The sequence below is a fragment of the Sebastes fasciatus genome, chromosome 8 (assembly GCF_043250625.1).
Source record: "Sebastes fasciatus isolate fSebFas1 chromosome 8, fSebFas1.pri, whole genome shotgun sequence".
Lineage (NCBI taxonomy): Eukaryota > Metazoa > Chordata > Actinopteri > Perciformes > Sebastidae > Sebastes > Sebastes fasciatus.
This window is the reverse complement of record NC_133802.1, coordinates 10,232,505-10,248,583: the sequence shown is the minus strand read 5'-3', so window position 1 is coordinate 10,248,583 and position 16,079 is coordinate 10,232,505. Positions and strand designations below refer to the sequence as shown.

General features: G+C 46.7%; 1 protein-coding gene across 5 annotated transcripts; it reads left to right on the top strand.

Moving 5' to 3' along the window:
• Window positions 1–975: 975 nt before the first annotated feature.
• adnpb (activity-dependent neuroprotector homeobox b) lies at window positions 976–9,934 on the top strand. 5 transcript variants are annotated; one of them, XM_074643251.1, is made up of 5 exons: window positions 1,196–1,730; window positions 2,519–2,642; window positions 5,119–5,235; window positions 5,646–5,738; window positions 5,912–9,934. In XM_074643251.1, the coding sequence occupies exons 3-5, from the start codon at window positions 5,128–5,130 to the stop codon at window positions 8,897–8,899; spliced, it is 3,189 nt and encodes a 1,062-aa protein (XP_074499352.1). In that variant the 5' UTR covers window positions 1,196–1,730; window positions 2,519–2,642; window positions 5,119–5,127; the 3' UTR covers window positions 8,900–9,934. The 5 variants fall into 5 exon arrangements, with proteins under 5 accessions (XP_074499349.1, XP_074499352.1, XP_074499351.1 ...); XM_074643252.1 differs by lacking the exon at window positions 1,196–1,730 and adding an exon at window positions 1,771–1,889; XM_074643248.1 differs by lacking the exons at window positions 1,196–1,730; window positions 2,519–2,642 and adding an exon at window positions 976–1,114.
• The last annotated feature ends 6,145 nt before the right edge of the window (window positions 9,935–16,079 follow it).

Below are 16,079 nucleotides of genomic sequence, written 5' to 3'. Positions count from 1 at the left end.
ATCTACGCCCATAGCAATGGTCTGTTATAAAGAAATTGCAGACCGCAGAATGCCGTGATTGACCAATCAGAATCAAGTATTCAACACAGCTGTGTAATAAAGACATTTAACATCCTACTTTTTATCCTTTCACTAATGAAAGTGTGATGGGTGTGCAGGGCTGGATTACCAAGTGGGCCCCAGACCTCCAGGGGGCCCTGACAGCTCGAGGCCTATTGTGTTGTGTTTACTGGTTTGTGTCTATTTATGTGAAAGTTTATCTGGACACCTTGAAAGCATCAATTGGGTGAAACATTTCATTATATGTTACATATTCCTAAATGAACACGTTCAGTCAAATAACCACGCAGCAAACCCAGATAGGATATTTCTTTATTAGTCCTGCAGTGGGGAAATTTGCAGCGAACAGTAGCAAAAGGGGATAGTGCAAAAAACAAGATGCATCAGCTAACACAGTAAAAAAAAAATAGCTAAACAAAGTGTAACAAAATATGAACCATTTAAATAGAAGGAAGTATTGACAATAAACAGACTATTAACAAAATTGCACAAGTGGAAAATGATATTGCACATTGAGAATGAAATGAAATTCCACCTGAAAATATCAGGTTATTGTCAGTTTTTTGGTGTGTAAGTGGTCTACTGGGAGCAGTGCTGGTTGTGGAGTCTGACAGCTGCAGGAAGGAAGGATGATGGGATGGGTGGGTGAAGAGTGATGGTGATGGGGAGAGGGAGGGGGCAACCCAGCTGATGGAAAATGTTACCATGGCTTTTAACCATTTCCATGCAGTGTCACACTGGATGAAGTGCAGCACTGTTCCTGCAGGCAAGTAGTCCCAGAGAGGGAGAGTTGGACTAGTACTGGTGTAGTACAGCGCCACCTAGCGTTGGCCCAGCCGGTGATGGAGATACCACTCCAGCTGAGTGCTGTGAGGCACTGTGTACATCCGAGGGTGGGGGGGCGCCAGATGTAGCCAGACTGCGCATGTGCGTAAATGTTAGAAACCCACTCCAGAAGGACGCCCGCTGCCGGCCAGATCCTGTCACTACTGGGTTTGGGTTGTTTACCTCACAGGAGACTGGAGCACCGGAACCAGAGGACCCACCGGACGAGGTTGGTGTGTTTTTTTAACTGACCGTTTTCTTAATTGGACAAATTGATTGACAGGCCAATCAGGGAGTTTGTTTTAATGAGCCGAGGTTCTCCTCACAATGAGATTATTTATGCTAATCAAGTAGAGATGTCACTTCCGCCCCTTTTATTTGCGCCATTTTGGATAGGGCAGCTTCTAGTGCTGGATGAGTATTGTCTGTCAGAGTCACAGAGAAGAATGGGACCGAACCGTGTCGGCTGCCAGGCGAGCCGAGGACCAGGACTAGGACTTTAGAGGAGTGTGGTTTGACAGAGCGGGTTGTCCCCCAACAGTAGGACATGTGTCCGCCGCCCTCACCTCACCGCTCCGGAGAACGGACGGGTTAATAGTCTGATGAGGCTCCGAGGCGCTCTGCTCCAGTGTGCCGACCAGAGGAGAGAGGAGAGCCGCGTCAGGAGAGGGAGAGGCGGGCTTGGAGGGTAGACCGACTACCCCGGGGTGGCTGCTTCTGTGGTTCTCTGGTTCTCCACGAAGATAGCTGTCACCTGAAAGGATATCACCGTGGAAGAGTCCACACACTCGGTCCTCCAGAGGCGACACATTTCAGTCAGCCGGGAGCTGTGGATGTGAAAGCAGGTAAACTAGTCTGTCATGATGTTCTCCGTTACCGGGGCTACCTGAGGGGCTGTAACGTTAACGGTAGCGTTAAAGGTAACGTTATGTTGCTTTATACAGTCAGGAGGGGGTTGAACGGAACTCCTCCAAGCAGCGGGCTTGTTTATAATAACCTCCCAGGTAAGGTACTATTACATGAAGAGGAGAGAAACGGCAGTGTTAGTTGTGAACAGCTAGTGTTGTTGATGCTAGCTTAGCATGCTAACTTAGCACGGTGTGTGTGTGTGTCCTATTCTTTGTCCCTTTCCAACCCTTATCGATCTGGATCCGGCCAGATGTTGATCAGATCAGATTCACTGACACTTCACCTCACAGAGCTAAAGCTGCTGCTAAACCACCTAAGCCTTTTTCAATGAGTCTGTCAAAGTGTAGCTCCCCACTTACTGTACAGAGTTGTGTCTTATAGGACACAGAATACAGATTGTGGTGTATAATTCATATAATCTTTAGTCAAATGGTGTCAGATTTCCTTTTGAATAACTAAACCAGAGGTGATGAGAGTTCAGCCAGGTGACACCGGGGTCTGGGATGCACTCACAGTGGGGAGAGGAGGAGGAGGGCTGTCACTCAGGACAAGTGTCAGATTATGATCATGGTTACTACCATCAGCCATCATATACAGACAGACCCCCACCTTTATTACTGTTAGGCCGACAGACAGACAGACAGGTGTTGATCGTACTGACACATCTAACCCCAGTGCATTTTAAAGCCTCCCAAACTTTTCTGGTATTGGTGTGCATTTTTAGATGTCTCCAGAAGCTCCTCAGTAAACATCTGCACGTTGAAGGAGCGAGGTGTGAACCAGGACATAGGTAGTCCTCCTGTCCCCCGTGGAGGACTGAGGGAGCAGGAGGAGATCTGTGGCTGAAGGTTTGTAGGCCTCTTTTTTCACCCTCAGTGGAAGGAAACCTGTTTTCTGCCAGCAGCCCTCAGCAGAGCAGAGCAGCCTCCTATCGCCTCTCCTCCCTCTCCTCTTCCTTCTCTCCCTCCCTTCCCTCCTACTCAGCCTCTCCTTGGCTTTTTTTCTCTCCCTTTCTTCCTCCCACCCCCCTCCCCTCCCTGCCTATCCATCGCCCCCTCTTTCTCTCACCCACTTCCATTTTCTCTCTCTCTCCCCCAGCCTCTTCCCCTCCTTCCCTCACCCTCCCTCCCTCCCTCACTCCCTCCCTCGCTCCCTCCCTCTCCTCTGAGCCTGTCTGTCCGACCTCCCTGCCTCCCCATCCTCTCCCTCCCTCCCTCCCTCCACTTCCGTAGCTCCCTCTCTGTCCTCTCTCCTTTCCTCTCATCTCTCCCCTCACACTCCCTCTACCCTCGCTCACTCGCTCCCCCCCCACCTCTCTCTCCCTCCCCTTCCTGCCAGCTCCCTCACCCCCCTCACCTCATCCTCTCTCACACTCCCCCTCCCCCTTCACTGATCTCTCTAGCTCCTTCTGTCCCTCCCCTTCCTCCCTTCCAACATCCCTCCCTCCCTCCCCTCCCCTTCCACTGCAGACATATTGTAGAGGCTGCTGCTGACTCAATAGGAGGCGCCATTCTGTGATGGTATTGCGAGGCAGGGAGAAAAAGGGGGCAGGCAGAGGATAGGGAGGCTTACATAATGGAGCTCCTCTCTAGCGCCATCTGCAAGTAATGGGAGGAAGCAGGAAAGAGAGACAGAGAGGGGAAGTGGACAAGGGTATGTTTCTCTCTCTCTCCCTCTAGCACTTGCACATTTCTGAAAGACAGACAGACAGACAGACAGACAGGCAGGCAAGACAGACATCCAACCAGGCGGATCGGCAGTAATGTCTCCGGTTCTCTCTTCACTAGGCCAACAGTTGGTGGAACCACACTCCCACAGTTCCCCCTCTCTGTTCTGTGTTTTCTAGAAGGGAAATGAGCTGAGGTGTTTGTTTGGGACTGTGCCGTTTGTTGTCACTGAGCTGCCTTTATGCCTTGCATCAGTGACCTTTGACCTCACTACATGGAGCTCTGATTTGAATAGAGACACTTTGGACAGTGAATTAACCAGCCCTTATGGCTTCCTCTGGCAAGAGGTGCCTTCACTAATGCTGAACTTATTGGTAGTGATAAACGCATAATGAATGAGTGGATGGTGGTTCAGCTGTATTTTGTATGGAACCAGTGGGTCTGATTGTATGTAACCAGCGGGTCCGATTGTATGGAACCAGCGGGTATGATCGTATGGAACCAGCGGGTATGATCGTATGGAACGAGTGGGTCTGTCTTTCTGTGAGCAACCTTTCTTTCTTCTTTCTACACCAGACCTCTAAGTGAGGTTTGGTCAAATTTCAACACTTTTTCAGCTTTAGTACAGGCAACTAAAGAAACTAAACTGTAGTTATTATAAATAATCCACTGAGCACTGGCTTGTGACTTTGTAGTTAAAGATGCCCTAGAGTTTTCTTTTAAAGGTGCAGTGTGTAGGATTTGGTGGTATCTGGCGGCAAAGTTGCAGATTGCAATCAACGAAACTTCTCCCGTGTGCCAAGCGTGTAGGAGAGCTACGGTGGCCGATGTGAAGACGTGAATGTCCGTCACTAGAGCCCGTGTTTTGTTTGTCCCTTCTGGGCTACTATAGAAACATGGCTGCCGGCTCCGTGGAGACGACCCGCTCCCTATGTAGATATAAACGGCTCATTCTAAGGTAACGAAAACACAACGATTCCCATTATCAGGTGATTATACTCTAAAGAAACCTTCATTGTTTACATCTGTGTTTACCAGCCAGCAGTCTTCTTCTAGCCTGCGTCTGCAGGAGCATTGTTGTGTATCTTGGTGCATTACCGCCGCGTGTCAATCAGTGAAATAGTTCGAAACCATTGGTAGGAATGTGTATCACGTCACCCGCGTGCACGTGTGTCCTTGTGCACACATGCATGAATAGTTGCCTCTGTGATAACTTCAGTGTTGTTAAATCCTGTCTGTGAGTATCACAAACCGTTGTGCAGTGTTTTGGCATCTGATGAGCCTTTAAACTCCTTTGTCTGTTGCTCAAACTGGACTTCCTGGGTCGTTTTTCATTGTGTCATCAGTACCCTAAAAACACGACCCCCCCACCATCGCAGCCCCCCTGCGCTAAACAGCTCTGAATACCCGCCAACAGGAGGCACTTTGGCAATGAAGATTTACGTAACAGACAACTATTTTTTTTTTTTTGCGTATTTCATGTGTGAAAGGGGTTTTCCCTTTTTAAGCGTTCTACCAGGCAAGTTAAGTCAAGGAAAAGGTCCTTTTCAGTGAACTGTTCATTTCCTGGCTTGGGGGGGGTCAGTTAACAGACACCTGTTCAAATTGTACTCTACACCTGTTGATAACATGCTGTTGTTTGTGTCTTTCTGTTCAGGTGGGCAGAATGTTCCAGCTCCCTGTCAATAACCTGGGCAGTCTGCGGAAAGCGAGGAAAAATGTTAAGAGGGTCCTGGGAGACATCGGCTTGGAGTTCTGCAGAGATCACCTAGAGGTGAGCGTGACCACACTTTGGTGTTTTTATAATGATGACTGACTACCCCTTCATATTCCCACCATCATTTTCATCTCTTGCTGAGGTTTGAGAATGGTTTGGTGTGTTGGTAATGTAATTGGTGTACATATGGGAAAATAGTTTTGGTTTAATAACTGAGAGTTGAGATTGCTTGTTGTTACCCAGAAACCCCTTCTTTTTTTGTCCCTGCGTAAACATGCATCATTAGTGAAGCATCGTGAGTTTGTCATCACCCAAAGGAAGAAAACCGGAATGATTCCACCATTTATTCATGTATCTCATGCGTCCATAGAGGCAGTCTATGCCCCGTGAATAGTTCTGATGTATATTTCCCTTGTTGATTGTTTCATCATCATCAAGTATTAATCTAAAATTTCCTTGTTGTTTAGGACTATAAAGACTACACTCCTCCAGAGGTGTACATAAAGCATACTAACTGGGACGATGTGTGCATGTGGGAACCATCACATACCAAAGTCCAGGTGTGTAACAAACTCTTACATATTTGTCCTGTTGTGTTGTGTGGTTCTGCAACACTGATATTTGAATCTATTCTTTTGAATTCTTGTTATTGTTAAGTTCACACCACAAAAACAGAGAAAATGTATAAAGGTACAAATCTATGCTAATGCTGTCCCCACCTGTGTGTCTCCAGGACTACAGATCCAAGCCCTTCTGCTGCACTGGCTGCCTCTTTTCATCCAAGTACTTCTCTGCATACAAGAGCCATTTCCGCAACGTCCACAGCGAGGATTTTGAGAACAACATTCTGCTCAACTGCCCCTACTGCACTTACAATGGTAACAAGAAGACTCTGGAAACGCACATCAAACTGTTCCACATGCCTAACAGCACTGTGCGGCAGGGCCCCGGTGGAATGGTGGTGGGAGCTGGTGGGATCATGATGAAGGACGGGGTGCTTAAAAGGACCGGGGACAGTGTGGAACAGGCGGTGTACTACTGCAAGAAGTGCACCTACAGGGACCCTTTGTACAATGTTGTGCGAAAGCACATCTACAGGGAACACTTCCAGCAAGTGGCCCAGCCCTATATAGTGAAACCAGGAGACAAGACAAACGCTCAGAATGGTGCCACAGAGAGTCACAACACAAACACTGTTAACAGTAACCAGATTCACTGCAAGAAGTGTCTGTTTGTTCCAAGGACCTATGAGGCACTTGTCCAACACGTCATTGAGGACCACGAGAGGATTGGCTACCAGGTGACTGCCATGATTGGGCACACCAGTGTGATCGTCCCCCGTCCCAAACCCATCATCATGATCCCCCCCAAAACCCAGGGAGACAAGACCATCATTGGGATGGGCCCTAAAGGTGCAGTGATGGCCACGACCAGGTCTCCTGGCTCCCAGCAGCTGGGTCGAGTTATCATCGCATCAAAGACGGGCTTCAGCGCTCAGAGTCTTCTCTCTGGGATGAAACATGATGGAGTGAGGTTAAAGGCCGGGGCCACCCAGTCTTTCTCTATTGGCAGCCAGCAGGTGAGGGTTACTCTGCCGGGGAACGCCCAGGTTTCTGTCCCCCAGCAGTCACATGCAGCAAAGCAGCTTATTTCTGGCGGCAGCCTGCGGAGTCCAATTGTGGTTAGTGCCTCTTCTTCACTCAAATCCAACCCTCTGGGTTCACGTGTCCAGGCGGCAGCTACTACTGTAGCCTCTGTCACGGCCAAGAAAGGTGGCTCCTCAGTCCTCGGCACATCCTACACCCAGAAGTGGAAAATCTGCACCATCTGCAACGAGCTCTTCCCAGAGAACGTGTACAGTTCTCATTTTGAGAAGGAGCACAAAGCGGAGAAGGTGCCCGCTGTCGCCAACTACATCATGAAGATCCACAACTTCACCAGCAAGTGTCTCTACTGCAACCGCTATCTCCCCAGTGACACGTTGTTGAACCACATGTTGATCCACGGCCTGTCGTGCCCACACTGCCGTGCAACCTTCAATGATGTTGAGAAGATGGTGGCCCACATGCGGCTGTCGCACCCCGATGAGAGCGTCGGCCCACGCACAGATTCTCCCTTGACCTTTGACCTCACTTTGCAGCAGGGCAATCCCAAGAATGTTCAGTTGATTGTCACTACTTATAACATGAGAGACGCCCCTGAGGAGTCGGTGGCGTTTCATGCTCAGAACAACAACACCTCTGTGACATCTGCCTTGTCTGCCTCTCTAATATCAGGCAAGAGGCTATTGCCTCAGCACCCGCCCAAAACACCGTCAGGGGCTGCTGACGGTGCACCAGCCAAGAGTGCTCCACAGGCATCGGTGCCCTACAAGAGGGATGTGGGCAAGACCCTGTGTCCTCTTTGCTTCTCTATCCTCAAGGGCCCAATCTCAGACTCACTGGCCCACCACCTGAGAGAGCGGCACCAGGTTATCCAGACTGTCCACCCCGTAGAAAAAAAACTGACCTACAAGTGTATTCACTGCTTGGGGGTTTATACTAGTAACATGACTGCCTCCACCATCACTCTACACTTGGTGCACTGTCGAGGTGTAGGGAAATCCCAAAATGGGCAGGACAGCCGGGCAGCTCACTCTCGGGTGAGCCAGGCCCCGAGCAGCGCTCTAAAACGGACCAGCTTTGACAGCTCTGACACTAGTGCGCCAAAACGAAGGAGGCCCCCTGGGGAAAGGGCCAACCCACGGGACATCAACGGTCCATCTGCATTTGTAGAAAATCCTGATGAACCTGTAGTTCTGGCTCTTGACCCCAAAGAACACGAAAACGAGTCGTACGAATCTAGGAAGGCATTTCTAACGCAGTATTTTAATCAAGCGCCGTATCCCACACGCCGGGAGGTGGAGAAGCTGGCAGCCAGTCTATGGCTGTGGAAGTCGGACATCTCCAGCCACTTTGGCAACAAAAGAAGGAAATGCGTACAGGATTGCGAAGCCCAGAATGCCAGCGTGTTGCTCGGGTTCAGTATGCACGAGCTCAGCAAAGTGAGTCACGAGTTGGCGTTCGCCCAGGATGGCGTGTACGAGGGCAGACACAGCAAGAGGCGGACATCTAGGACACATATAGGGGTGTCGGAGCAGGCTCTCCGGAAACATAGAGAGCTAGCTGCTAATGGCGGTGTGGCTCCTCCACGGAAGGGAAAGACAACTGGGACTGTGGAATCTACTAAAGCAACGCCATCTGCCCCCAAACCCAACAGTGCCAGCAGAGACCAAACCAAGACAATCAACAGCACCTTACCACAGAAAATACCTCTGGACCTCTCGGAGCCCATCGCCATCGACTCTGACAGTGATGAGGAAGAGCAGCAAAAGGACAACAACAAGGAGTGCGAGGGAGAGGTACATCTCCATGGTAACAAACTCCTTACTGGAGCTATGGAGAGAAGGGAGCCGGGGACAGAGACCAAGATAGTTTCAGATCTAGACGACATGTCAGACGAAGATGACGATGAGGATGATGAGGACGACGACGACGACGATGATGATGATGACGATGAAGACGAAGAGGCACATGCAGAGAATGGCTTTGGGCCCACAGAGGGCTCAGGAAGACCGGCTGCTAAAGGAAGAGACCCTCTGCCCATCATTATTCCCAAGTTTGTACCATCATCTGCCAGAAGCAGGAGAGACGGGGCCCAGCTGGGCCAACAGCAGGTCTGACTGATGGAGACACTTTAGATTTGATCCACGCCAACAAATCTGCCTCGCCTGGACTGAAGGACACCGCCCAGGTACTCTGGGTATCTGTGAAGGAGGGAACTCTACTAAAACAAGCCATCCAATGACTTTTAAAGGCAGGACTCAACGAGCAGCTAGGACTGATGTAAAGATTTGTGAACAAAGTTTTAATGTTTCTTCCCCGATTGGGAGGGGAGGAGCAAAGACAACAGAGAAGTCACACCAAACAAATAGAAAGTTTTTTGCCTTCTATATACTTTATTACATTGAGATAAGGAGTTCTTAACGTTGCTTTAGCCACTGAACTTTAAGTGTGGCTTAAAATACTGAGTTGTTGTGAGGTAAAGCTTTTAAGCTGACGAGATAATCCATCATTTTTCACGTAGTTCTACTGAGATGGGTAGTGTACATTTGTACAGTCTTTTAGACATGTTTGGACACATGTTGCCGTACATGTTCCCCTAAATATTTGCTATTACCTGTGTGTAAGGTAGCCTCATATGTTCTACATTGGTATGCTTAATGATAGTTGTCGCTTTGGTGGCTGGTATTTTCTCGTACGTTTAAGTTTATTTTTTAACAAAAACCTAGTTTTTTTGCAAAATAATATATCTATATATAAATGAAATAACAGAACTGATTTTGTTTTTGCTTTAAACTTGATTAGATTTTATTTTTTTAATTTCCTTTTCTTTTTTTTTGTATGATTTCTGTTCTCATTCTCTCTCGGTTTAAAGGAGCATTTCATCAACCTTCTGCAGCCTTATGCTCATTAGCCTTGACTGTACTCTACTTTCTATTTTCACTATTTTAACTTGATGATGTTTCTTTGACCCCACAAGACTGGACAGTAACCACCATACTGACTTCCACAATAGTGAAAGCAATTTTGTTTCCCAAAAAAGAGAGTTGTGTTCAATTTGTGTTCTTTGAAAATGTGTGTATTTGTTTTATGTTTTCATTTTTCACTTAAGCATTTATGAACAATAAAGTGCTGTAATTGTGCTTCTCACAGAACTGATGGCAATGCCAGTTTCTTTGTTCAATGAAAGGAACACAAATGAGCACTAGTTAGACAAGCTCTGAATGTCTTTTATTTCTTTCAGATTAGGAGTATTATTAATCAGCTGTTGTCTAAATTTATACTTTCTCATTAAACTTGCTTCTTAAAACTGCAATATGTACTTCATGCCAGGGTTAGGGTTAATGTTTTTCACTTGTCGGGCAAGTGGGTCAGAAATCCACCACCTATACATGTAGGTTTATTTATTAGGGGTTATCTAAAAACAACAAAGTTTAAGTCAATTATTGAATCACAACAAGGACACAGTGCGTCACAGATGTGAAGCAACAAACATTCTTGCATATCGTAAATAGTGTGACAATCCCCCTCCTTCTCCCCAGAGATGAACTCGTTGACAGTGAGTGAGTGAGTATTCAGGCTATAGCAGATGCTTCACATCTAAACACCTAATGAAACCATACAAATACATGTGCAACTCTCAACAGAGAAGAGAAGGAAGTGAGATCGCTCACTCCTTTGCTACTTCCATCATCAGCTCTGGAAAAAAAATAATAAAGATTTGTTCTTTCAATCGGGCGAGTTAAAGAGTGAGTTACTAGATCTACTAGCCCGTTGTGACATTGTGCTTCCACAGGCAGAGCCCTGCATGCTAAAACAGTGTCCCACTAAAACTCTAGGGACCATAGCAAAACGTTATATACACAAGTGGTTAAACATCCTGTTGCCAAGTGTCCGTCCTAGTTAACTAGTACCACAGTAACTCCGGTGCGATCGAAAAGGGGCTCTAGAGTACTTGTCATTGGAGGCTAATGGTGCAAAATGCACTCCATGGGGCAATGATGGCTGGAATCTTTCACCGCCTCAGGTCTCTAAATGTCCTTAAAACGAAGTCCAAGAAAGAATAAGATCACTGCTTACAGCCCATTACCACCCTAATGCCATAACCTGTAATGAAGGGTCACAAGTAGATTCATTTATAAGGGTCACAAGACGAAAAGGTTTTAGAGTTTTAATATCCAAAACGGCCAAATGTTAATGAATGTCTCTGTTGCAGAACATTGTTGAAACATAATGCTCAACTAGGAAAACACTGCAAACCAGTGCAGTTTTTTTTTTGTTGCATTGAGTAGACAGTGGTGCTCAGAAGTAGGGGTCATTCAGAAGTGTAAACCAGAGGGACATCAGGGATACAGGGACGGTTTTGTTCTTTACTGTTGGAGAGACAAGACCGGCAAGCGTGCCTTCTGGTCAGAAAATTATGTTTTTTTTTAAAGTGTGTCTACATTGAGCTACCAAGGTGAATAGGCAATTTAAAGTGTGACTAGAATAGCTACTGTATATTACAGGAAATGGATCCCATGGTTACATACAGCAACACAAATCATGCCTGTCTGTTGGTCTTCTATTTTTCTAACATTTGTGAATGTAATGTCTTTGTAGGTTACAATCCTTTGTTGACATCAAAGTGGGATGGTATTCCCATTTGTTGTGCAAGAAAGCTAATTGAATCTTATGTAATGAACAGTTAAAATTAACCAATTGAATAATTAATTCACTAATTGGTGTGACGTATCTTGACCACCTCCGTATCAATCAGCACACCTTAACGAGATTGTGAGTGAGGAATATCAACTCAGGAATGATGGTATTCCCAGTTCTTTAATCTATATACAGTATTGTCTGTCCATCCCAACATAAAGGATGCTGATCACAGTGAAGTTAAGACTTGTTAGGCAGCAGTTAGTGTCTTTGAATAGCCAAAAATACATATACAGGAATGTCCAGCATTGCTTGGTAACTGAAGTTTCCCACCAGTGTAGCCTCACATGATCAGAGCAGTGTTGTGGTGTGATGGAGGAGGACAGATAGCTGCCTTCAGATAGAGATGGCAGGTGGAGGAGTCAATGACATCATCATGATAACTTCAAATATCTGTGAAATAATGGAAAAAGATGATACAGTACAGCACCTGTATGTGTAACACCTCACCCACTGCTGTCCAGCCTCATACCAGAACACGTATGTGATGAGCTACACATCTGAAGTAAACCTGGTTTCTATATGTGCACAATGAAACAGAATATGTGATGCATGTGTCAGAGAGCTGCAATATGGAGCCTGTCTGCATGTTACAATGATAAGATGAGGAGCAGCCTTGGTCGGAGATACTACACTACATTATTAACCCTTTGCTGAGGTGCACCATTGGATGAATGGCACTCTCCCAGAGTAGAGATCAATCACATTCTACCAACCCAGGTAAAGTGAGTGAGGTCAGATACGTACATCCACTTAATATATTTTTATACCTCCCGAGTATTTAATTAAAGTGCCATCCTTTGCCGCCCTGGGATGAGGAATCTAAAATGGAGGGAAATTACCCCGGTGCAAGAGGGAGAGAGGCAAGACTCTCCTTGGCTGGCTAGTCAGTGTTGCTATGCTGTTGTAAGGAGTGAGAGAGAGGGAGGAAGGGAGGGAGGGAGGGAGTGAGGGAGGGAGTGGTGGGGGAGGCTGAAGGAGAGAGAGAGAGAGAGAGTGAGAGGCCTGGCAGACTGTGGGGGAGGCGGAGGCCTCATCTGCAGTGCTGTGTGCAGAAGGAGCGCTTAACAGCCTTTCAACGGGGGAGGAAGGGGAGGGAGACGAAGGGGTGGGGAGAGGAGCTGGGGGGAGGGAAGGGGGAGTCAGAGAGGGATGGGAGCACAAGGGAGGAGAAGGAAAGAGGAGAGGAGAGTAGGAAGGGGGGAGGAAGTGCTAGGGGCAGACTGAGGAGGGGTGTAGGGGGGAGGGAAAAGAAGGAGGAGAGATGGAAAGAAGGGAGAGGAGGAGTGGGGGGGGGGGGAGTTGATGGTGTAGAGACTGGCGCCCCCTGTAGCCGGAGGAGAGACACAGCGAGGCCCTGATGTGTGTGTGTGTGTGTGTGTGTGTGTGTGTGTGTGTGTGCGTGTGTGTGTGCGTGCTGTCAGACACAAAGAGGTGCAGGCTGCTGAGACAAAACATGAAGCTAATTGGTTGAACTGGCCACAGGTCAGTTCAGCATTTGCCCACCTGAGCTGTGATCACATGAGGATCAGTGGGGGAGAGAGGAGGAGAGGAGAGAACAGGGGGAGAGAGAGGGAGTCAGAGAGGAGGTGAGGAGAGGGGAGAGGAGGTAGAAGGGATAGGCAGAGGGGGTCGTGAGCAGGTTGTAATGGAAAAACGGCTGCGGCAGAGTCGCTGATGGCGCCCCCCGTAGGAAACTGGCAGCAACCGCCATGGGGGGGGGGGGGGGGGGGGGGGGGGGGGGGAGTAAATGATAATAATAATAACAAATGTGCACGAGTGTGTGTGTGTGTGTGTGTGCTAGTGGAGGTGACACTTGTCCTGTTGTGTTGAACATTTTCATCATGTACTTCACATCCTCTGAATATTGCATGTCGCTGGAGGTCATCTGGATCAGGGTGGCACACACACCAGGACAATGAGACCAGCACAGAGACCGAGGAGGGAGGGAGGGAGGGAGGGAGGGAGGGAGGGAGAGGGAGGCTAAAGAAAGGCCTTACAGACTGCGGGGGAGACAAGAGGCCTCTTCTGCAGTGCTGGTGATGGAGGGGGGTGGGGGGGAGGCTGAGGGGGGAGGCACAGACCAAACGGGGGTCAGGTTTGAGAGGGGTGGACTGAAGAGAGAGGGGGAGGCAACAGAGAGAGATGGTTGTACACCTACTACTAGTGCCTCCTGCAGGTAGAACGGCCTCGCTACACATGCACACACACACACACACACACACACACACACACACACACACACACACACACAGTCCAAATGATTGATAGAAAGAAAATGATGAAACTGAATGATTCAGTAGGCAGAGAAAAGAAAGAAAGAGAGCTGTGACCAGTTGTGAGACTGAAAAGAGGAGGAGATGTGAGAGGGGAGATGCACCAGAATAAGGACGGGACATAAAGGAGGAGAGGAAGTCACCAGGGGGAGAAAGAAAGAGGTGATAAGAAAGCAGACTTCTGGTGGACATAGTAAATGGTGACATGGTGGCTTTAAAGGCAGTCTATGTAAGTTCTGAAGAAGAAGAAGAAACACGCTTCCCTTCTTCATCTCATCACACTGAGGGGCGTTGCTGCTGGACACCAGTGAGGGAACCAGTTTTGTCATACTGGTCATACTAATTGGTCATACACAGTTAGTATGACCAGTCAAGTTATGATAGATAGATAGAAGCTGTGTAACTGACATTAAAACTACTGGAATCAATTTTAATTTCAATGGGTCACATGGGTCACATGACTGTATGTGAAAGGGCTGCAGTTTTCCTCATCTCTCCTCAGCTCTCCTCAGCTCTACGGAGCTCTTTCAGCTCTTTGTTTTGGTTTTCCAGGCTGCAACTTTACAGTTTTGGTTCACTCTCACCGCTCTCATCCTTTCACACACACATACGGGCATTTGGGGCGGCGCCATTTTTATTGGAGGTGCAAACACTGGAGGTGGAGGTGCATGATATGCATTGTAGCAGGCAGCAGCGTGGGTAGAGCATGACGTCACTGTGAAACCCATTGTCCACTGCCAGCTCAGCAGCAGACAGACAGTTAGAGACCATCAGCTGGTGAACACAGTGGAGCATTTAGCAGCTAAAGAGACAGATGTTTCTCTCAGGAGTTGGTGGAGACCAAAACAGAGCTAAAAGGAGAGTGATCGTTGGACACCTGAAGGCCAGAAACACAAATGAATGCTAATGTTGCTCCGTGTCTGCTGGATGTGTAAATAATCCAACTCCCACTCTCATCTCTCCTCCCTTCTTGAGCTGACTCAAGAGGAAATTAAGGCAAAATTCACTGTGCCATTATCTTGTAATCAACGCTTGTGGGGGCTGTTCAGCAAAGGTTATGTCGTCTGGCTTTAATGGAAATAGCATTTTTTATTGTTTCTATGCTAGTGTTAATGCAACATTGTTTTCTGCTGGCTTGCTTTATTAGCATATGTGACTGAAGTCTGGGGAGGTTTAAGATTTAAGAGAATCATATGACCCTGAAACTCTTTCTGCTCTTTCTGCTCGTTAACCTTTAATCCTCTCTAATACTCCTCCTGAGTCCCAAATGGATATTATTAAATATGTACGATTTGGCTTTCAAATAATATGACATAAGTGCCTTTCATTGTCCTAAAAAAAAAGTCACTATAATAACCATACAGCTTTCTCCTAGGAGAGTGCACTTGACTCTTAAAAAAATCTAATCTACATCACTGATGTAGAAAAGAAAAGAACGGAGTAGAGGAGTTGATTGGTGCTATATGATGACCGCTGACTGTAGGGCATAGCAGTGTACCACTGTATCACTGAATATAACGGTGGGACATACTGTACTAATAGCTTTATTGTATACATATACTGTATATAAGTGTGTGCATACACTGCCTACAGGTAGCCAGCAGCAGTAGACCTATATAGCTTTTGGCCAGAAGATGTCACTATACAATAAGAAATAAGTTGCAGTCATCTACAACATTTACTACAGCACAAATGTTAGATCTATCATTGACATCATAACGAATCATTTAAAATACTTCCCCTACATCATTTGGGAACAATATACAAACTATACAAAACATGTTATAAATAATTTTTTATTGCAGTTTTAAATGTTTGCACACAATTACTATAATATGTTGTCATGAGCCCAAACAACTTTCAGGGTGAGATCATTTAAGTGGTGTAGTATTTAGTTAGTTAGTTTGGAGCCAGGTTGGGAGCCCCTGCCATGAGGCTCTGTCAGGGCTTTCCCCAACATTTCTTTATTGTAGAAATCATCAGCTATGTGTGACAACATGATAAAACAGAACAGGACATTATGGTAATTATAAGAGTCTCTAAAAGATAGAAAGACAAAAATATAAAATCTTGAAGGGTTCAAATGATGAGCGAGACCTTGAGAACTTGACTTTATGGATGTGAAATTTCTCCAATAAAATAAATAAATTGACAATCTGCTGAATTTTCTGTTTTTGTTGTTGTTTTTATTTTCATAGTATAATATGACATCCTTGGCTTCCAGCTTAATTGGATGATTGGTTTGATGAGAATCCTAATGTGTACTGTCATTCATAACATAGATGTTTGGTTGTTTCTTTAATAATTCACATTTATCATCAAG

Coding starts and splice junctions, on each gene's coding strand:
- adnpb (XM_074643248.1), top strand. CDS start 986: ATGTGCGTAAATGTTAGAAACCCACTCCAGAAGGACGCCCGCTGCCGG. Junction 5,236..5,645: donor TCTGCAGAGATCACCTAGAG/GTGAGCGTGACC, acceptor CTTGTTGTTTAG/GACTATAAAGACTACACTCC. Junction 5,739..5,911: donor CATCACATACCAAAGTCCAG/GTGTGTAACAAA, acceptor GTGTGTCTCCAG/GACTACAGATCCAAGCCCTT.